Source organism: Equus przewalskii, chromosome 1 (genome assembly GCF_037783145.1).
Source record: "Equus przewalskii isolate Varuska chromosome 1, EquPr2, whole genome shotgun sequence".
Taxonomy (NCBI): Eukaryota; Metazoa; Chordata; class Mammalia; order Perissodactyla; family Equidae; genus Equus; species Equus przewalskii.
Genome location: NC_091831.1, coordinates 170,816,944 through 170,839,919, shown reverse-complemented (window position 1 = coordinate 170,839,919; position 22,976 = coordinate 170,816,944). Strand labels below are relative to the sequence as shown.

The 22,976-nt window shown below is 39.7% G+C and overlaps 1 protein-coding gene across 2 annotated transcripts in view; it reads left to right on the top strand.

Annotated features, from left to right (window-relative positions):
- Window positions 1-945: 945 nt before the first annotated feature.
- The window catches only part of SNX6 (sorting nexin 6), a 49,200-nt gene continuing 27,169 nt past the window's right edge, over window positions 946-22,976 (top strand). For both annotated transcript variants that reach the window (XM_070588041.1, XM_070588050.1), the window contains exons 1-6: window positions 946-1,209; window positions 1,367-1,414; window positions 14,505-14,609; window positions 15,257-15,367; window positions 17,143-17,264; window positions 19,179-19,302. In XM_070588041.1, the coding sequence (XP_070444142.1) occupies window positions 1,204-1,209; window positions 1,367-1,414; window positions 14,505-14,609; window positions 15,257-15,367; window positions 17,143-17,264; window positions 19,179-19,302 (516 nt within the window). In that variant the 5' untranslated portion in view covers window positions 946-1,203. The remainder of the gene's footprint in view (window positions 1,210-1,366; window positions 1,415-14,504; window positions 14,610-15,256; window positions 15,368-17,142; window positions 17,265-19,178; window positions 19,303-22,976) is intronic.

Below are 22,976 nucleotides of genomic sequence, written 5' to 3'. Positions count from 1 at the left end.
TATCGTTTTGAGAGCTTCAATTTCATAAGATAGTATGGAGGGCTTGGCAAAGAAGGGAGGGAATCAAACGTGGAGAGCCTAGAATCATAGGCTGAAGAGTTGTACTTTTATGTAATGGAGACTTGTAGCAATTATTGAACAAGTTAGGAGCATGATCATCAATAACTATCTTGGGAGAAAAACTAGCAGCAGTGCGTAGAATGGAGGTGAGAGAGATGGAAATAAGAAAAGTTAGCAGAGTATTACAAAGGTCCAGAGGAGAGACGCTGAGGGTAATTGCTGTGGAAGGGGGGTGGGGGGGAGGAATGGGACCAATTTAAGAAGGAATGCAGATAATCAGTTATAGGAGCAATAGGATTTGGTTACTAAATGGTGTGAGGAGTGAGGGAAAAGAAGGAAGGATTTGAATAGCACTTTGAGGTTTCTGGCCTGAAGATCTGAAGATGCTGCTGCCATTAAGTGGGTGAAAGCACAAGGATTGCTTGTTTGTGGGTGCGTGCATGCCTGTGTATGAGTAACAGGTGAAGCGGGGCAGGGGTTAAAAGGAATGATTTTGTCCTGTTGTTTGAAGTGCCTGTGGACACCCGTGTGGTGCTAACCGGCTGGACAGTTAGAGTAGGTCTGGGGACATTTCTTCGTATAAAGGAAAGGAATACTCTTGTAATGCAAACAGCTCATTTTTATAGTACTCAACCATAAGCGCCACAAACCATGAGGTAGTTATTACCTCGCCAGCAGTAAAACTTGATTACAGTCCCTGACTTCTGACTGTGTGAAGGCCCTTGGTTCCCACAACTTCCAGGGGCAAAATGATATTAATTGTGATTAATTATCGTGTGGCACAATACAAAGACTAGACGATTTATTGTGGCTTCCAGAGGGCGCTTGCTTGCTTTTTCGCTGCATCCCTCAGGGAAAGGGAACTGGACAGCTCCCTGGGTGGCCCTCGGCCTTTCCTGGGCGAGAACCAGCCAGGCGCGAGCTGTCCCCAGCCAAGTGGATCCGGGCCCTCCGGCCCTCTCTGAGTCGGCGGCTCCGACCTCGGGCGGGGAGCCCCGTGGCCCTCCTCCCTAGCTCGCGGACCCCGGCCCTGCGCCGGGGCGGGCGGGGCTGCCCCGAGGCCCCGCCCCCTGCCCGCCGCCGCCGGCTCCGCTCGGCCGCGGTGCGGTGCGCGCCTGCGCTGGCCCTCGCCTCGGAGCAGCCATGATGGTGGGTGTTCTCCGCGGCGCCGGGCCCCGGGCGCGCGGTGGGGGCGGCGGGCGCGGGGCGGGAGCCGGGGCCGCGCCGGCCTGGCACTAATGTCTCCTTTTGTGTCTCCCCCACTCCGTCCTCTCCTCCGGCGCGCCGCGCCCCGCCAACCCCACAGGAAGGCCTGGACGACGGCCCCGACTTCCTCTCGGAGGAGGACCGCGGAGTAAGTTCTGCCTCCGCCTCGCCCGCGGGCCCCTCCCTCCCCGCTTCGGCCCGGGGTGTGGTCCCGGGGGTCCTCGGCCGCGCGGCGCCCCCTCCCCCCCGGCCGCCTTTCGGTTTTCTCGCCGCCGCGCCCCGCCCCGCCCTCCTGCAGCCCTTCCTCTTCGGGGCCGCTTCGCTGTGATTTCCCGGGACCGCGGCCGCTTTCTCGTGCCCCGCCCCGCTGGGGACCCCCGGGAGGACCTCCTCCCCGGCAGGGTCGGGGTGCAGGTGGGGAAGTGCAGGTGGAGGCCGGAGCTGGACCCCCGCCCCGCCACTTTGGTGGCGATGAAACCCATCCTCAGACCTTCCTGGCGGCATCCTAATTTTCTCCCCCGTGGACCTCGAACCCGCTCCCGCCCACCCGTCTCTCCCTCTGAAACAGATAATGGCACAGGCTTGTGCTAAATTACCCCTTTGCAAGGGATTTTTACGGTCACCATATCTTAACTCTTCTCCAGTATCCTCTCAGATTTTGCAAAGTGTTGGGAGCCCACGCTGCCTTTACTTTTCTTAATGTCCCCAAAATACATCTTTTGTAGAGTTCCCTTGTTGTTGTTTTGAGGAGAATTGAATTCCACTTCAGAAAGGGCCTTCAGGGCTCCGACTCCTCCCTCCTACTCTCTCCCCCCATTTGCCTTGGCTGAAGTGTGGTAATAGTGCCTTGTACAAGTGAGCACTTGAAAAATATTGATATGTGATGATTCCAGCTCAGCAACGTTCCACATTTAACAGCCTGCACTTCAGTTTTGCATTTTGCTTTTACTTATTCATCTTAGATAATGCGAGACACATCTGTTAGTCGACTTTTGGTAGGCGATAAAATATTTTTGTAAGATGATGATGATAATTAGAAAAAAGTTATTTTTTTCTAATAAGAGATGAAGTAGTTAGTATTAACTGATGACCTTTATAAGAGCTTTCAAATGTTAAAAAAGATGCAGAGGGTGTTATGTACTGTATTTGGGGTTAAATAGGGGAAACCAGCAGATTTCTTTAGGAAATGAGACGAATTGATTATAGCACAAACTGATTTCTCTAAATATAGAGCATATAGCCTTCTTTGTTTGGATAACAACTTTTGTGTCTTATTTTTGTGGTCTACCAGGAAAAGCAAACAGGATTTGCTCTCTTTAAAATCTGACTCGTGTTCAGTAAAAGTATTAATTTTTTGATTTTTATGTTTATGTGAAATTAGAGTATTTTCTGGTGAATATTTGTGTTCCTGACTTTATGCCTTTGGTAAGATTTGCTTATGGAACTGGAACCAATTAAGTAATATGTCCAAAAACTTTTTTCATGTATTACAAAATTAGAGGGAGACAGAGACAAAGAGCGTGCGTGACCGGGAGGTTCTTGTAGAATCTTGTAGATGAAAATTTTAATATGAAAATGGAAAAAACATTATCATGAATTAGAAGCAGTTGTCATAATGAACTTGTATACGTGTCCAGGTCTTCCTTATTTTTGTCCTGTGGAACTGGGTGAATCATTGTACGTAATAATCTTAGCTGGCACTGTGTTAAGCACTTTTTAAGTGTTTCCTTATATCCTCTCATCATCCCTGTGAGGCTTTTAGTATCTGCCTTTTACAGATGAGAAATCTGAACCTTAGAGAAACTAAGTAGTCCGAGGTCCCACAGCCAGTGAGTGGGAGAGGTGGCCTTGAAACACTTGCTTCAGAATCACCTGAGGTGTTTGAAAAACAGTTTCTGGGTCCTCACCCTAGTAAATCAGTCTCATGAGGTGAGAAGAACAGATAACTACTTTTTTTAACAAGCACCCAAGAAGATCCCATTGTGCACTGAAGTCTGATTACGGCTGCACAAAGTTATCCTGCCCCTTCCTTGTTTCAGGAACAGGAATATCTGGCCTGTTTAAATTTCCTTATATTGTGTTTGTCCTGATAGAAATAGATTGCCATAACGAGAACTTTCAGGCACTGCACTTTTAGTTTAGATTATCTTGTTCAGTCTGTTAAGAAGGAGAGTTGATAGAGAAAAAGCATGAAGTGCATATTTGATATGAATTGCAGAGGGGACATCACAGATTCAAAAATAATAGTGCAAGCATTTCAAACAAAGCAGCAAATAACACAAGATTCAAGTCGGTATTTTTAAATAAATTTCTTTAAACAGACTTAAATTTTCATCATGGTATTTGGAACAGGAGAGAATCTTACAAGCTTAAGAAAATAGTGTTTTGTGAGAAGCTTAAAAAAGAGACTTTAAGAATACGCAATATTGAAAATCATTAGCCACTTTTTGATCTCTTCAGCCACACCACTCCATAATGGGGTCCCCCCTCCAAATGAAGGACAGTAACATTATTTAGTAAACAAATGAGCCCTTTGAACTGGACACATTTTACTCTGTGATGCTTGTTAAAAGAGCATTGGGTGCCAGTGTGAAGGTGTAATTCTCTTAGCATTTGATTTGAATTCTAAATAATATGTTTACTGTTTTCAAAATTATTTTGGGTGGAGTAACTACACCTCTCCTGGACTCCTAGCCTTGCTCCTCCCTCTCTGTTCCTTATCTCATTAATGTCTTCATTTTCCGGTCATGCAGGCAGGGAACCTGCATCATCATGTCCTTCATCCCCATATCAGAACAGGCACAAGGCCAGTAAATTTCACCTTGGAAATGGTGTTCATCCCATCCTTCATTTGCATGGCCGCAGTTAGGGTCCTTGCTGTTTCTTGCTTGGATTGTAGCTGTACCTGTCATAAATCGCTGTCTCCAGTCTTTCTACTTTCCAGTCCAGCTTCCACATTACTTCTAGTTACCTAACTAGAATGTTTATATCACAGAGCACCATCAGGCAAAAGGACTTACTCAGACCCCATTCTTTTTGCAGTAAAGTCCAAACTCCTTGGGCTAGCCTTCAACACAGCTCATAACCCTGCCAGGCTGGCTTCGTTTCTCACTATGCTCCCCGCTATCACCGCCGCTCTAGGCTCACTCTACTTTGCTTGTCATTGCCCAAGCATCTCTCCACTTTAATGTCTGCTTTATGCATGCTTTTCAATCTTGTGGACTGCTTTTTTTTCCTCACTTGAATTTGACTTATCTTTCAAGACTTGGCCCAGATGTTTACATTTTCTTTTGTACCTACTCAGTATTTAGCTTGAACACAGTCCACATTTATTGATAGTTATTTCAGATAAAAATGTGACAGAGATTGTGTTGGCAGAGGATAAGAAGATGAATGTTGGCCGAGGAAGAAGAGAAAGTTCCTGCCCTGAGACGATCACTTGTAGTGAGAGACTTATGATAAAATGCCAGGAGAGTACAAAGGAGAGAGTGGTTCCCTTGGGAGGGGGACTAGTGAATACATAATGATAGCTATACACTGGTATTGCATTTACTGTTTGCCAGGGACTTTCCATGTATCAACTCATGTCCCAAATCCCTGTGAAGTAGGTGCTGCTACTATTCCTACTTTGGAAAGGAAAACTGAGTCTCACAGAGATTAAATACCTTGCCCAAGGTCGTACAGGCGGTGAGAGCTGGATTCAACTCGGGCAGTCTAGCTGTAGGTCCTGGCCTCCTAACCACGGTGCTGCCTCCCAAATGAGCTAAGTCTTAATTGTTGACCAGGAATTTTGGAGGCGCTCAGGGAAGGGGAAGGCTTGCCAGCAGAGAGGATACCATGTATAGGTAATTTGGTTCTACCTGGAGCACTTGTTTTTACTGGAAGCAGGGTTGCAAAGGTAGATATGGATAGTACAGATTAAGAGTGTAAAATGCATGATAAAGACTGTGGGCAGTGGGAAGTCCTGAGGGATTTTACGCTGGGAAAGATAAATGCCCAGAAAACAGCATTGTAGATTACTCTGATGTGGAGAGTGGTTTGAGGCTTCCTCTCAGAAAGCAGAGAAGCCAGTTAACAGCTGTTGCCCAGATGAGAAATGATGAAGGTGGAACTAAGACAGTGGAAAAGGGGACGAAGGAGGGGACATAGCAAAGAGATGTTTACGAGATGGAATTGGCAGGGCATAGTGACTGAGTAAGGCCATGGCTGGGCAGAAGAGAAGGAGAAAATGAATATTGGAGAGAAGGCCAGAGTTAGGAGGGAGATAAGAAGTTGGGTTTCAGACACGTTAGATTTGAAGTACCTATAAGGCATCTAATCCCTTCCCTGCCAAACTAGAATGCAAGATCTGTAAGGATGAGGATCATCCTTTTCACTGCTCCCTCCCCGGCACCTAGACACTAACTCAATCGAAAGCACTCAGTTGTTTAATAAGTAAATACGTCCAGGTAGATATGTCTAGTTAGTAACTTGAAATTCCGATTGGGTACTTAGAACATGAGGTTTGAGGTGAAGATATAAATTTAGGAGTTATTAGTCAAGAATGGCTGAGGTTGCTAAGGCTAGGTAGCACAGAGGGGAAACCAACATTTAAAGGCCAAGGAGAAGAAATGACTAATTAATGGGGCTGAGAGGGGTAGGAGGAGAATGAGAGAAGTCCCCGGAAGTTGAGAGAGTTTTAAGGAGGAAGTGGTCAAGAGTTATTGCCAAGGCAGAATACCACGATGTCACATAGACTGAGAAGTATTGGATTTGGAAATTAGGTACTCACTATGTGAAGGTTTTGAGAGACCAAGCCTAGCTTGACTAGAGGAACAGTGTATGAGCAGGTCCTGGAGCAGACAGGAAGATCAAATGCTCACGTGGACAGACTGCTCAGCCCTCCACAGCTTACCACTTCTGCTGAGAATGCAGAGGTGGTGGTGAGACTAGATTCATTTGTAGAAAGGTTTATTGAGGGGTCTGAGGGAAAAACAGTTGCTAGTGTTTATTTCTCTTGGATGTGGGAAGCAAGGTCACTTGTTGAGAGTGGGGGTAGAAATGTAGAGGGGTGAGGTAGTAAAAGTTTGGAGTAGCTGAAGGGGAACTGAGCAGATCTGCTCAGGACTGTTGAGTGGTTGTAAGTGCCTAATGCAATTTGCAGACCATTAATTTGTAGTGGACCAATATAAAGAGTTGTGACTTTTCTCTAGCCACACTCAACAGCTCATACTAAAAGCAAAGAAAGTTGATGGCTGAATTGATCCTAAATGTGGGAATTTGCAAGCCAGGTATGGCGAAAGAGCATTGGGAGTGGATGGGACCAGCAAGAAAGGCATTGGAGTGACATATCATGTGACTCTAATAATGTTTCATTGTTTCTGGTATGGTATATGAGAGGAAATCTGGTTGCAAATGCCAGTTTCCAGAAGATGTTGTATAATCAACCCTTGATTTGACTGCTGGGTATAATGGAAATGATGTGTTACAGGACTTCCAAAATCATAACTGGGCTAGGAGTTAAATAGATGTAAACTTTGGCTGGAATTAGTGAGCTTAGCAGAATTTACTTCTGTCTGTCTCGTACTTCTGTCTGTCTCGTGGGGTCTTTCATTGACTGTACTGTAACTATCTGAAAACAGTTTCTGGTGACAACCTTCTTTTCTACTCTTCCCTTCTTTCCATTCAACAACTATTTGTTGAGGGCCTCTGCTGGGAATATAGCAACAAGCAAAACAAACAAAAATCTGTGTCCTCATAGAACTGACATTCTAGTTAAGGGGGGGCCATTAAAAAAAAAAACACTAAAATGTAGTAGGTGGTGAATCCATGCTGTGAAAAAAAGGAGGGAGGGATAGAAGTTGTTTAAGGGTGGTAGGGGGTTGCACTGTGGTTTTCAAGAGGGTGGCCAGGAAAGCCCTTCCTGAGAAGGTGATATTTCAGTAAAGACTTGAAGGAAATGAGGCATGATTCGTGTACATAGATATCTGGGAACAGAATGTTCCAGGCAGAGGGAACAGTAAGTGCAAAGATTCCTGAGGTGGTAGCATGCCTGTGTGTTCAAGGAATAGCGCGGAGGCCATGTGGTGGGGCTGCAGTGAGCCAGAGGAACAGCAGATTAGTCAGAAGGACTGTGTCTGATGCAGATTTTATAGGGCCTGGTGGGCCACTGTAAGGACTTGGGCTTTTCTCCAAGTGGGAACCCCTTAAGTTTTGAGCAGAGGAATGATTTGTAGTTTAACCGGATCCTTCTGGGGGATGTATAAGGAATAGATGGAATGGTAGAAGCAAGAGACCAGTTGGGAGGCTGTTGAATAATTAAAGTTATTTTCCTTCTTTTCTTCATCCATCCATCCATCTCTATACATGTACTTTTCTGGCAAAAGATAATTAATTTTTAAGGAATGTTCTAAGGTAGATACTTACAGTAAAGTCAGTGTAGTAAACTAATAGTGAATGTCTTTACTAAGTAATTATATGTGGAGAACTAATTCATCAGCAATAGGGCAGTGTCTTTAAATTATTTTTCTAATGATGTTGTGTTTGTGTTGCTTAATCCCTTTTCTCTGTCCTAGTCTTTCTCTTGACCATGATTCAAATGTTACACCTAGTCAGTCTCTGACGAAAGAAAGTACAAAGTTTATTGGCCCAGATAAGGATTAAACCAGTGAACATAATCTAATTAGAATTTCCTCAGACGAACCGACTTCACGGGTTGCAGAAAGTTAATTAAATGTTGATGAGTCACAAGTTGTTTGCTTTAACTCTTTCCCTTAATAAAAACTCTAAAATTACTGACTTCTCTGAACAAAGAAGAAAATTCCTCTGGAGAATCTGTATGCATTTCATGTAATTAACACTAAATTTACAATATGATATTTTATCAAATCTAAGGTGCAAGTGATTAGAGGATATATTTTCTTTTTTTTTCTTTTTAAAGATTGGCATCTGAGCTAACAACTGTTGCCAGTCATTTTTGTTTTTTTCTGCTTTTTTCTCCCCAAATCCCCCCAGTACATAGTTGTATATTTTAGTTGTGGGTCCTCTAGTTGTGGCATGTGGGACGCCGCCTCAGCATGGCCTGATGAGCAGTGCCATGTCCGGGCCCAGGATCCGAACTGACAAAACCCTGGGCCGCCGAAGCGGAGCGCGCGAACTTAACCCCTCGGCCACGGGGCTGGCCCCATGGATATATTTTCTACTATGTACCACTAGTAAGGAAAAAGTCTTGCCAGTTAAACTGTAATTTGTTTGTCATCAATTGAAAGACATCCCTATTTCAGATATGTTGAAGTGTGAAAAATATGCATCTAGAATTGATGAAATATGATAGTACGTTAGCTTTCAGTGAAAATTTTGTATTGATGTGGGGGATGATTTTATTTTGTTGGCTGGCCTTTCCATTATACATCTTAATTATTAGAAATAGGACTTAAAAAATGGGGCTGGCCCCGTGGCCGAGTGGTTAAGTTCGCGCGCTCTGCTGCAGGCGGCCCAGTGTTTCGTCGGTTCGAATCCTGGGCGCGGACATGGCACTGCTCATCAAACCACGCTGGGGCAGCGTCCCACATGCCACAACTAGACGGACCCACAACTAAGAATATGCAACTATGTACCTGGGGGCTTTGGGGAGAAAAAGGAAAAAAATAAAATCTTAAAAAAAAAAAAAAAAAGAAATAGGACTTAAAAAAACCCTTATTTGTGTGAATCAAATCTTATGGTGAAACAAAATAATTTTTATGTCTACTTTTCTCCATAGGCTCAGGAAATGGAAAAAGTTATTTAGGGTGTGAAGCATCTATAGGAACTGACTATAGGAAGATGCAGTACCAGAATGAACACTTTACTTGATATTTTGAACTTACTATGAAAGATAATTTAAAGGAGTCAGAATCTCACCATCGGCATTTTTCTGTGACCACATTTGTGGTTGATGCACATTTTCCTGAGATGAGTTCTAGAACTCAGTTCTTAAAAGAATGAAAAAGACAAATGGTAAATAGAATTAATAGCTGTTAAGGCAGTATGTGAATGGATAATACGTTTTAATAAGGCATATAAGAGAGAATTTACAGAAGAGTTAGAAAGTAAAGAAATTGAGGCATAAAAGTAAAGGAGAGAACTTCTAGGGGTGATGGAAATGTTCCATATCTTGATTATGGTGGTGATTACAGGGGTGTAATCTGTATATTTGTTAAAACTCTTCAAACTATATACTTAAAATCTGCATTTCATTGTATGTAAACTACCCCTAAAAAAATAGAATCTAACGGGCTGGCCTGGTGACATAGTGGTTAAGTTTGTGCACTCTGCTTTGGTGGCCTGGGGTTCGCAGGTTCAGATCCTAGGCGCGGATCTAGTACCACTTGTCACGCCACACTGTGGTGGTGGCCCACATAAAATAGGGGAAGACTGGCATAGATGTTAGCTCAACGACAATCTTCCTCAAGCAAAAAGAGGAGGATTGGCAACAGATGTTAGCTCGGGGCTAATCTTCCTCACCAAAAAAAAAAAAAAAAAGAATCCAAGATTAAAAGTGGTAAATAGATAATATAGGAATATTTTTTTAAATTTTTTATTGAGTTTTATGATAGGTTACAATCTTATGAAATTTCAGTTGTATATTATTGTCTGTCAGTCGTGTTGTAGGTGCAACCCTTCACCCTTTGTGCCCACCCCCCACCCCCCCTTTCGCCTGGTAGCCACTAATCTGTTCTCTTTGTCCACAGGTTTAAATTCCTCATGAGTGGAGTCATACAGAGATTGTCCTTTTCTATCTGGCTTATTTCACTTAACATAATTCCCTCAAGGTCCATCCATGTTGTTGCAAATGGGACGATTTTGTTCTTTTTTACGGCTGAGTAGTATTCCATTCTATGTATATACCACATCTTCTTTATCCAATCATCTGTTGATGGGCACTTAGGTTGCTTCCACGTCTTGGCAATTGTAAATAATGCTGCAATAAACATTGGGGTGCATAGGACTTTTGGAATTGCTGATTTCAAGCTCTCTGGATAGGTACCCAGTAGTGGAATAGCTGGATCGTATGGTAGTTCTATTTTTAATTTTTGGGGGAATCTCCATACTGTTTTCCATAGTGGCTGCACCAGTTTGCATTCCCACCAGCAGTGTATGAGGGTTCCTTTTTCTCGACAACCTCTCCAACATTTGTTACTATTTGTTTTAGTTATTTTTGTCATTGTAATGGGTGTAATGTGATACCTTAGTGTAGTTTTGATTTGTATTTCCCTCATGATCAGTGATGATGAACATCTTTTCATGTGCCTATTGGCCATCTGTATATCTTCTTTGGAGAAATGTCTGTTCATGTCTCCTGCCCATTTTTTGATCGGGTTGTTTAATTTTTTGTTGTTGAGTTGTGTGAGTTCTTTATATATTATAGATATTAAGCCTTTGTTGGATGTATTACTTGCAAATATTTTTTCCCAGTTAGTGGGCTGTTTTTTGTTTCAATCCTGTTTTCCCTTGCCTTGAAGAAGCTCTTTAGTCTGATGAAGTCCCATTTGTTTATTCTTTCTATTGTTTCCCTTGTCTAAGAAGACATGGTGTCCGAAAAGATCCTTTTAATACTGATGTCAAAGAGTGTACTGCCTGCATTTTCTTCTAGAAGCCTTATGGTTTCAGGTCTCAGCTTTAGGTCTTTGATCCGTTTTGAGTTTATTTTGGTGAATGGTGAAAAAGAATGGTCAATTTTCATTCTTTTACAATGTGGCTTTCCAGTTTTCCCAGCACCATTTGTTGAAAAGACTCTTTTCTCCATTGTATGCCCTCAGCTCCTTTGTCGAAGATTAGCTGTCCATAGATGTGTGGTTTTATTTCTGGGCTTTCAATTCTGTTCCATTGATCTGTGCACCTGTTTTTGTACCAGTACCATGCTGTTTTGATTACCGTAGCTTTGTAGTATGCTTTGAAGTCAGGGATAGTGATGCCTCCAGCTGTGTTCTTTTTCCTCAGGATTGCTTTAGCAATTGGGGGTCTTTTGTTGCCCCATATGAATTTTAGGATTCTTTGTTCTATTTCTGTAAAGAATGTCATTGGGATTCTGATTGAGATGGCATTGAATCTGTAGATGGCTTTAGGTAGAATGTATAGGAATATTTTTATTTATAAAAGTTACAATAGGGCCAGCCCCGTGGCTGAGTGGTTAAGTTCGCACTCTCCACTTTGGTGGCCCAGGTTCGGTTCCTGGCCGCGGACATGGCACCACTCATCAGGCCACGGTGAGGCAGCGTCCCACATGCCACAACTAGAAGGATCCACAACTAAAAAATATATAACTATGTACTGGGGGGTTTCAGGGAGAGAACGCAGGGGGGAAAAAAAACGATTGGTAACGGTTGTTAGCTCAGGTGTCAATCTTTAAAAAAAAAAAGTTACAATAAAAAAAGCCAAGTGTACTAGCAGAAAACAACAACAGAAAAAAGGGGAAACAGTGTATTTGGTATACAAGGATAGGGAAATGGAAGAAAGAGAAATATTTTAGTAATGTGGAATAATCTTAAATTGGAATAATAAATAACAGCTATTTATTTATTATTGAGGTATAATTGACATATAACGTGTTAGTTTCAGGTGCACAACATAAGGCTTCAATATTTTTGTACATTGTGACACGATCACCATAGTAAGTCTAGTTAACATCCCTCACCATGCATAGTTACAGAAATAAATAACAGCTGTTTAAATGTGGAAATCCTGAAAGGTGTGCTTCCAAATTGACGGAGCAATGGCTAAGAAAATAAAGTAAATCTGAAAGTAAAAATGTATATATGGATATGAAATCTGACAAAAATGTTTTTTATAATTGTTAAAAGGAAACTGTTAATAGTCGAATTGAAGTTTTGACAGAATTTGAAGATGAAGACAACCATGAAAATCAAGGCTAGTGTTCCCAAATACAGTTTTTAAGGCTCTTTGCCTGAAGATTCTGTTTTGCTGGGTCTGTGGTAGGGTGTGGGATTCTGTTTTTTCATAAGCACCCGGGTTAATTCTTATCACTTGTGTTTGGGAAATGCTAGACTAGGCAGTGAAAACATGAGAAATGCCAAGGTTAGTGTTCCAAAAACCATATGATAAATTTCTTAGTTTCCTGTGGCTGCTGTAACAAATTACTGCAAACTTGGTGGCCTAACACAACCGAAATTTCTTGTCTCACAGCCCTGCAGGCCAAAAGTCTAAAATCAGTATCACTGAGCTGAAATCGAGGTGTCGGCAGGCCACACTCCCCAAGGTTCTAGGGAAGAATTCGTGCCTTGGCTCTTCGGTCCTAGTGGCGGCATCACTGTAATCTCTGCTCCCGGAGTCACATTGCCTTCTCTTTTGTCTGTGTCGTCTCCCTCTTCCTCCCTTTTTTAAGGATACACGTAATTGCATTTAGGGCTCACCTGGATAGTGCAAATAATCCCCATCTCAGGAGCCTTAGTTTAGTCACACCTGCAGAGTCCTTTTTTGCCAGATAAGGTAACATCCTCACGTCCCAGGGATTTGGTTGTGGATATCTTTGGGGAGCTATTGTTTAGCCTACCACAATAAACATCCTAAAAGTGGCCAGCATGTGAGTAAAGAGAGAAAAGGGACAGATTTCTTAAACTAGAATAGAGGTAAGCGTTGGAGGAGAGGTAGGAAGGACAGCATGAAGACCACATGAGACTAAATAGAAGCAAGAAAAGCAAAGAACAGAGTTCTCCAATATTTCCACTATTGCAGAGGCAACAAGATAGTTGGAAAAGAAAACTTTGTACCTCAAGACAACTTTCCATGTCTTTTATTAGACAATGGGCTGCATGTAACACTGAGTACAATAACAGTTTTTAAAATTACTTTAAAATGTTTTCAGGTAAGTTTATGGTATAAACTTTTAAAAATGTGATTAGATTAAAATTTAACTTAATATAAACTTATTAAAGTTATCAATAAAGTTTTTATTAAAGGCCATCAGAGATGATATCACATGGTTTAAACTGATTAATTTCTTCTGTGAATCTTAAATTGGATTTTATGTAATAGTATTTTTTTAATATGTTTATTCAATCTAGAAGCAGTAGTGCAAAATGAAATAGTGTTACTTTTTTTTATTACTAATAAACAACTCTATTTAGTGAAAAAGTTCACAAAATTTGTCTTTTAATAAAGCACAGGATTTCTGTTTAAAGAAGGCTTACTTTTTTCCTATTTATAAGAGTCATACATGCATATTGTGAAAAATTGGGAGAATGAAGGAATGTATAAAGAAGAAAACCTACTGTTATTCATATTTTGTCATATTTCCTATAAGCCTTTTATGTATGCATTTGAAAAAATATAATTGAGACCATAGAGTATATACAGTTTTGCTTGCAACGTTTTTTCCGTTTACGTTGTAATTGAAATTTGAGGTGCTCGTGCGAGGTGAGATTCCCAGAGAAAGTCCTGGGTTTTACACCTAGAGTATTTGAAACAGGCTAGTTAAACTTTAAATGTTTCATATCTTTGCAGTTGACTAAGACTTTATCTTTTAGTGTATTTGATTCTTTTATATGTCTTCAAATTACCCAAACATATTAGAATGTTTATTTGTTTAAAGGAGAAGAAAAATGGATGAAATTTAAGAATGAAAGGAATTGTAAGTGGAAAAGTCTTCTCATAGGCAAATAAATGGAAGCACTAAATAGGGAACATATTCAGTTCTTTGAATGTATTAAAGCTTATAGAGTAAAATGTGAAATTTATATCACGGGAGTTATTGAGTATTTACTATATCTTAGCATTTTTCTTAGAACTTTACATATATGTAACATTTTTAACTGTGTTTATTAGTTTTATTGTATGTTTCTGAATTAAAATAAGCAATAGAATTAAAATTATTGGCCGGTATTCTTTTTATTATTTTTCTTGTTCTTAAAGGTAGATATCTTCCTTAATTTTGGAATACTTGAACTTTAATGGACCATCTTCTTGGAAAATAGTTTACTTTTTGGGTGAAACTGTAATGAATCTTGGTCAGCACATTGACTCATTCAAAGCAAAGTATAGTTGAATGGTGTAGAATGAAAATTGGTTAAGATAATAACATGCCCAAAGCATCTGCCCCAAAATAAATATATGTAGATTAAACAAACTTGAGTACTTTTTTAGATTTAAGATTCTTTTGTTAGTTTAGTTTAGTTTGTTTTTGCATTGCTTTATTGTCTTGGAGAAGAATTAAATTGTATAAAAGCTCACAGAATTTTCATTAAGGTTTTATTCTCTTTCTCTAGCTTAAAGCAATAAATGTAGATCTTCAAAGTGATGCTGCTCTGCAGGTGGACATTTCTGATGCTCTTAGTGAGAGAGATAAAGTAAAATTCACTGTTCACACAAAGGTAAATGTGGTTTTGTATTTGTGTTACTTTAGCTATTTATTGTAGTAATGTTACATGTGTAATAATATATTGACTGGAACTTTGGTTTTGAACATAATTAGAAACTATCGTAGCGTATAATTCATTGCTACTATTTAAAAAAAGAAACTTTTAAAAAAAGCTGCTTCTAGTATTTTTTAAAGATAGATGTTTAACAGTTAATCATAGAATCTAGACATAATGCAAATTTAATTTTCTCTAGACTTTTATTAATCTTTTACTATTCTTGTTCTTTTCAGTTTTGTTGTGCTCCTTAATCAAATTACTGTCTTACAAATTATTTTCTTCTTCGAATTCAGTTCTCAGGCACATTTTCAAATTGCAGATCTATTTTCCTTTGTTTAAATAGTTGAATTTGATATATGTATATTCATAGGATAGCTTTTAAGTAGTGATAGAGTACAGTACAGTAAGAGGCTGTCAGCTTATCTTCTCAGGGATCCCGGGGTAATTTTGTCTGGGTGTCTCAGGGTTTCCATAGTAGAGTTTAAAAGTACCAATAATCTTCCATATAAGACTAATTGAAAAAATACATATATAGAAAATGTTTATTAAAAGCTTTTTAGTATAATTTTGATTTTTATTCAAGAGAATCTCTATCTTTGCAGAGTTCATTGCCAAATTTTAAACAAAATGAGTTTTCTGTTGTTCGACAACACGAGGAATTTATCTGGCTTCATGATTCCTTCATTGAAAATGAAGACTATGCAGGTTACATTGTAAGTGTCGAGGTTCCATTTTAATGCCACTTTCTAGGAACTTTTAAGATACTTTATTATGTGTTGAAGTCTTGTTTAACATTTTTGGGGAACTGATGTAATTTTTAAAAATTACCAATTACAAAGCATAGTTGGCTAAAACCTTTTTATCCAAAGTTGTCTTATTTGGGAGTGTGGGAATATAGATATGTTCTGCTTCCTCATTTAAACTTAGATTCTTAGTATTTATTAGAATTGAAATGGACTTGTTCTAGGGGCCCATTAATTAAGGGGATGTTACAGACCATACTGGTTCTGACCCCTTAGGTGGACAGATATTTGGAGTTGGAGGGCTCCTTACGAGGTTGTCTAATCTAAATGTGGACCAGATGTTGTGCCTCAGCTGTTGACCACACTCAGATTTCTGAAACTCAGTTTCATTTGATTTCCTTGAAATCATCCTGACCTGGTCCCATCTTCATCCTTGTGGACACTCCTCAGTCATTTGCTTCTTTTTCTTTCTGCAGCTCAGTTTGGTGGGCAATTGGTAATGCTTTTTTTTTTTTTTTTTTTTTTAACTGTTACTGGTTTATATAAAGGATACAACTCAGGAACAGCCAAATGGAGAGATGCACAGACAAGGTGTGGGGAGGGGGGTTGGTACTCTGCTTTCATGCCCTCTCCAGGTACACCACCTTCTGCTCCCAGCATGTCAATGTGTTCACCAACCTGGAAGCTCCTTCTCTTCTCATCCTATTTCCACCTTTTTTTCTTCTTCATCTTGTCTCATGGCATTTTCTTAGTACTTTTTCCTTCCATAGACTAAACACTCCTCAAAGGCCAAGATGGTCTTATTTATCCACAGGCCTGTTGCCCTGCCTCATGCCTGGCACGTAGTAGTCGCTATGTGTGGGCGTCAGTGAATGTGTGCTGAAGTGTACGTGATGCTTCCTTCCCTGTGGCTTTCCTTGGTGTAACGCTTTTCTTGTAGGCATTTTCATTTTAACTTTCCCCCCCGCTTATCTTTTTTCCCCTCTTGTTTTACTTGCTGTCTTTACTTCCTGTCATTTCCCATTAACAGTTCTTACTTGTAGGCCCTTTCTCCTAAGGTAAATTTTTTTCTTATATCCTTCCCTTGAATGACATGTCTCTTCTAGATCTTATATTTTTATTTAAGGTAAGTGCTTACTTACCCCTTTACTGTGGGTGAATGGAACGAGGTTAGTCATTAATCTGTGTCACGTTCTCTTGTTTTTAAGTCAGTGCTTTCTGTTTCTGGTACTCTCCTCCAATCCAGGAAACCTTTTTAATGTCCCTTGCTATACTAGCATTCACTAATTTGAAAAAACACAATAGCATAAAGCTACTATGAATTCATTAATTTAAAAAATAAATATGTATTTAATCATGCCCTTTATGTGTGTAATCATACTTTTGAAAAATGGTATGCGTATTTGCTATACGTATTCATTTATCTTACGGTCAGAACTTAATGTGCATGTATATTTGGGGACTCTAGGTTGCCACATAGGAATCTACAGATTAAAGTTTGGGAAGTACTATCCTAATACCAGGAAATATTGCTCAGCTGTATTTTCTTTTTTAATGTAAAGGACCTGAAGGATCTTAATTTCTAGACCTAACCAATTCTCTTCCATGACTTTGGGATGTTCATGGTGCGTAGTTCATGTGGGATATGTTTAGCTCTCACAGAGACAGTCTTTGCTGGTGGCAGCAGTACAACTGCAGCAGGAAATTAAACGGTCTTTAACATTAGTGATTTGCTTCTGTTATAGATCCCACCAGCACCACCAAGACCTGATTTTGATGCTTCAAGGGAAAAACTACAGAAACTTGGAGAAGGAGAAGGGTCCATGACGAAGGAAGAATTCACAAAGATGAAACAGGAACTGGAAGCGTATGTGATTTTTGTTGTTGTTGTTAATAGTGCTTCTTTCAATGCCTTTTTTTGTGCTCTCTGATATCCCATTCTTTTAATCATTTCACCATAGTGACCCTTTCTGAAAGATGCAGGTTTAAGCCACACAATCAGTGTTAATGATCATGATCAGAGCCTACAGGAAAATTATGGAATAATTGTCTGCATTGTAAAATTCTTTAAATTAATGTTTTAGATAGACTGAAAATTGAAAATGAAGGATCCAGAAGTTTATAAAAAATAGTGGAAAAGGAAATGACTTTTTAAAGCAGAATATAAATTATTTGTTTTTTATTTGCAAGGCCTTAGTCGTTACCAACCTAGTTCTCTTCTTTCGACGTGCATACGACCAAAACTTCAATTTCTCAGAGAAGTATGCGCTGAGCAACTCTTTACATATATTCTGTTTTCTTTAAAAAAAAAAAAATGTGTGTGGGGTGTATGTGTCTGTAATTTCCCCCTCCTCTTTTCTCTGCCTGTGGCTTCTGGCTGAAGGGAAAAGAATAGGAACAAAGAGAATAGTTTTAAAATGTTTTTCATTAAATGATTATTAGTTTCATATATACTGGAAATGTATTAAATCCTTGAAAAAAATTGAGATAATTTCTGTTTCATTTTTAGTGTATTTGCTGAACATATAGAATCTTTCCCCTTTTATTAAACATGTGAAGTAATTTTGGATTTGCTCTATATTGTTTCTCTGTATGTTGAGAATTGGGCAAGGAAAGACTTTTCCTTGCTTTATCATCACTTCCATCACTCTTTCTGGTCATTTCTCCCCTTCATGCATTTCCTTTTCTCCTCTTCCACTCAATTTCAGTTATCAAGCATATATTCACACTGCTACTAGACTCCTCTTCAGAATGCTAAACTCTCCTGACAAGCTAAATTAGCAAAGTAGATCTTCTTTGTCAAAGTGTAAACTGACAGATATTTTAAGAATTCTGTCAATGCTGGGTGCGAGCAGTAGTGTGATAGCTGACAGATAGATACTTACAGTTTATAAGACTGAAAACTGGAAATTATCAGAGCACATTAATATTGAAGAATCTGTGGTTTTCCAGTGGCCCTGATCATGACTCTCTTGTGGTCTGGTTAGGGGTTGGATAACAGAGAACCTTGGGTTTATTCTACTGCTACCTCCATCCTCTGCATCCTTCTTTTTTGTCTTCACTGAGTGACTACCCTCACGGAGATCAAACTTCTCCCACCATTGGTCCTGCTGGTTTGCTGGTATGTAAAACTTATCCTCCTTGCACGTAGTTGAAGCAAAAATATTGGGCCTTTTCCTTGAGCGTTTTATTTTTTCCCCAAACTGATGTGTGTTACTATATGATCGCTGTGATTCACTGATAACATTAAAATATTTTAAACACAATTCTTCAATGTAATGGCAAAACTCAGTCTCTCTGTGGTATGTTTATTTCTTGTGTGTTTGGGTCATTAAATGAAAATAGTTATTAATGTTTAAAATAAGCTTACTGAGGTTTGGGTTTTGATAGTTTTTGTACTAAGGTGTTTAAAAGCAGTAATTATCTAGAGAGTGAATCATTAAGATTGTGTCAACAATTTGTAGTATCCTTTCTCTGGAGCTGAAAACAAATGCCCTTACAGTTACCTTTAACATCGGTTTGCATCAGAGGAAAGGTTTATAAAACCTGAAAATATTAACATTTAAATATAAATACTATTAACTAGCATGAGGTCTTTTCAGAGCTGGGTTTTATATATTTCATTAACAGTTCAACTAAAACCTTTGTTTACATGGATTATATCTTTGTACCTCTAATTTTGCATTTGGAGTAATTCAAAGAGTATTTGCTGAAGAAATTGTTGCAGATGATTTTCCAGTTGATACAGTGTTTTACCTTTAATTTTGTTTATTGTTTCTAGTGAATATTTGGCAATATTCAAGAAGACTGTTGCAATGCATGAAGTGTTCCTGTGTCGTGTAGCAGCACATCCTATTTTGAGAAAAGATTTAAATTTCCATGTCTTCTTGGAATATAATCAAGATGTGAGTATTGATTAAAGCAGTGATCAAGGTTTATTTATAGAGTCATTGGAAAAGGCAGTGAATAGTTGGAAAAGGCTTAAGACCTTTTTATAATGTTCTTATTTTTCAAGGCAGTTTAAAATGACACTTTTTCAGCCGTAATGCAGTATTTCCATAGAACTTGAGTAGGCTAATTAAAGAAGTGACGGTAAATCATGTTGCAACGTGGGACATTGATTTTCATGCTGAATTGTGAACTTCTTAAGAAATAGGGTTGTCAAATTGGTTAATGTTTCCTAAATTTGAGTTTGGAGTCTTCTGAACCCTTACGGGGAGTTCCAGGGAGGTGCCTGAGCTAAAGAATTCCATCTAACTTTTGGGTTAATCGTTGACTCTTGATGTGTTTAACTCACCTCTTCAGTGCTGATCACTCCTAAGTTTCCTCCCTCCCCCCGCCTGAAAACCCCCTTATTGTGCAAAAAGAGAGATTGAGGTGGTGGAGCGTTAAAGATTTCTTCTTTGGTGGTGCTGGCAAAAAAAACTGCTTTTAGTGGATGGGTGATACACATTTTGGAACCTATATTTGGATGACAAAATTAACTCGTAATTTTAGCAGAAAACAAATGTAGCATAGTGCTTGCTTGCTTACACGTTAGCATCAAGGTCAAGGAGTTTTGTGTATAGAAATTTGCTTTTTCTGGTTTGGTTTTAGTAGATAGGACAAAAATAATGTCGTAAGTCTTACCAGTAGAGAAAATGAAAAATTTTTAAAGGGTATATGCAGTAATCAAGATCACAGAAATATACCATTTTAAGAATAGGTACTTTCAGAAATGTAAATATGGTATGTGATGCTGGCATGTGGTCATTTATAACTAGAAATTGTAAAGAATGCTGGCTATATCATGAATTATAAGAAGCTAAAAATGATTCATGAGTAAGGTTGAGAAAAAACACATGAAAGAATGCTGTCATTGCTTTGTACCTTTAAGTTTGTTTTTGCTGGGCCTTGTTTATGGGCTGGGCTAAAGCCTTAGTAATTTGGGAGAGCAGCGCAGGTATAAAGTGAGATGCAGTGATCTCGGTGCATTGAGGCCGTTCAGCTAGAGTAGCTCACGCTCCAAGTCCTGTTGCCACAGCCCTTAGTACTATCTGAAATTATCTCTGTATTTTTAAAATTGGTTTGTATGTTCATTATCTAGTTCCCTCTACTAAAATGTAAGCTCTCTGAGAGTCAGACTTTAATTTTTCACCACTGTATCTTCGCTATTTGAGGATAGTGCCTGGCAGTTAAGATACAAAATAAGTATTTGTTAAAGTAGTCCGTGAAAGATTGCTAAATATTTAGATCAGCTTTATAAATTGCTTTCAGAAATCTTGGATTTCATAAGTTTTCTCCCACCAAGGTAGATTTACTTTTCTTCCTTACAAACTAATAATATCCTTAATAGAGGGAATGATGCTGCTGCATTATAATAACGCTTTTAATATCAGCAAATGGTGTTTTGGAGAAAGCCTAAAAAGATGGACTGCAAAGTGTTTTGCAAATATTCTTGAATTAACAGCAAGTACCTTAACAGGCTGTAGAAGATTAAAGGCTCAAAACTAAAAGGTTTTTCTCACTCTTGTTTGTAAAACTGTTTTCTCAGATCCTTTTTTGGTTCAGTGGTGCTGGAAAAGAAACTTGTATGTGCTGTTGTGTTACCTGTTTCAGAGTCCTGGGATCGATGAGCTGTTGAAGTAGGGCCAGGGTATTTGAGGTCGAAAAGGGCCATGGGGCATATGGGAGGTCTAGGAAAGCCTCTTCCAGCTTTGGTGGTGTGAGAAATGGCCACTCCTATGGGGGAGTGATTGCCTCTAGTATTGCATTACTTATGTAGCTGTGCTCCTTCTCCGTTTCCAGTAGGTATAGTCATAGTTTACTGAACAGTAGATTAAATATTTAACCTATGTAACACCCTAGCCTCCATTCATTCTTCCTTCCTCATCAGTGGCCACACACAGGTCCTTGCCGTCACCCTGACCTGCTTTACCTCTGAGTTCTTGAATCCTAGTATTATAGACCACAAAAGAAGCCTTCCATCCACACAGCCCTCTTTTTCCCTATTCCCATTAGAGTTGTTCTTTGACTCACTGGTACATCTAGACCCTTGACCTCTCCTACGCTTTGACCCTGTCAGCAGCCTTTTGTCTTTGTCCTCAACTAGCCCAGAGTCCCGGCTCCATCATTTATAACAAGGTTATAACTTTAGACAGCTCTCTCCCATTTTCCATGAAGGCTGATTTCAGCTTGCAGCAGTAGCCCTTGATCAGATAGTGACCCTATTCACAGGGAAGTGGAAGCCGATCAGAAATCAAATCTGTGCCTTCCTGTATCCCCCACAACCTCCAGCCACTTTGGTAGCCACAGTTGTTTATTGCCTTCCTTTGTTTGTTTTTACTTCTTCTTTTCCAATCTGGATGCCTTCTATTTCTTTTTCTCACCTAACTGCCCTGGCTAGAACCTCCAGTACAGTGTTTCATAGAAATAGATGAGAGCAGGGTCCGGCCCCGTGGTTAAGTTCGTGCGCTCTGCTGCTGCGGCCCAGGGTTTTGCCATTTCGATTCCTGGGTGCGGACATGGTACTGCTCATCAAGCCATGCTGAGGCAGCATCCCACATGCCACAACTAGAAGGGCCCACAACTAAAAATACACAACTATGTATTGGGGGGCTTTGGGGAGAAAACGAAAAAAATAAAGTCTTTAAAAAAAAAAAAAAGAAAGAAAGAAATAGACGAGAGCAGACATCCTTGTTTTGTCCCTAATCTTAGGAAGGAAGCATTTGCTATTTCACTCTTTATTTAGTATGATGTTGGCTGTGTGTTTTTCATAGACACTGTTTATCAGGTTGAAGAAGTTCCCTTCTATTCTAGTTTGTTGAGTGTTTTTGCCATGAGAAAAAATGTTTTTATCATGAAAAAGGACATCTATTGAGATGATCATGTGGTTTTTAGCCTTTATTCTATTGATGGTACATCGTGCCTTTCCATTTTGACTAAGATATCTTTCTAGCTATGCTGGATCCCATGTGCTTCTGGACCTTTGGGATCTCTTCTGAGTTTTCCTCTTAACCCTGTGGCTCCTTTCCAGTCTCCTTCATGGGCTTTTCCCTCCATATCTCCATTCTTTTAAATCTGATCCTTCCAGGGTTCCTCCTTGAGTCCTCTAGAAGTCTAGAAGTTCCTTTAGACTTCTAATTCTATAAATTCTCCCTAAGTGATCTCATCTACTCCTATGGCTTCACATATTCTAATATGCTCTTAATTTACAAATCTGGATTACTCTTGAGTCCCATCCGTATTTGTTGAACGGTCTCCTGAAAAGCTCCATTTATGTGTCCTCTGGGTATTTTACCCTCACCTGAACTCCCCTTTAAACCAATACCTCCTTTTCTATTCTCTGTCTCAAAGAAGGTACCACCACTTCCCAGGGCCTTAAAACCTGAAAATTACCCATGACTCCTGCTATTCCCTGTTCCTTTGAGGAGTCACCAAATCCTCTTTGTTTTGCTCCCTTACTATATTAGGAATGTGTCCGCTTCCTTCCATTGCCAGGCCTAAAGGTTAGCTCTGACTTTCATAGTTCTTGGCTGGGTTATTGAAGCAACCCCTAACTAGTTATTCATCCTCCAACCTAATCTTTCTCATCCTCTAA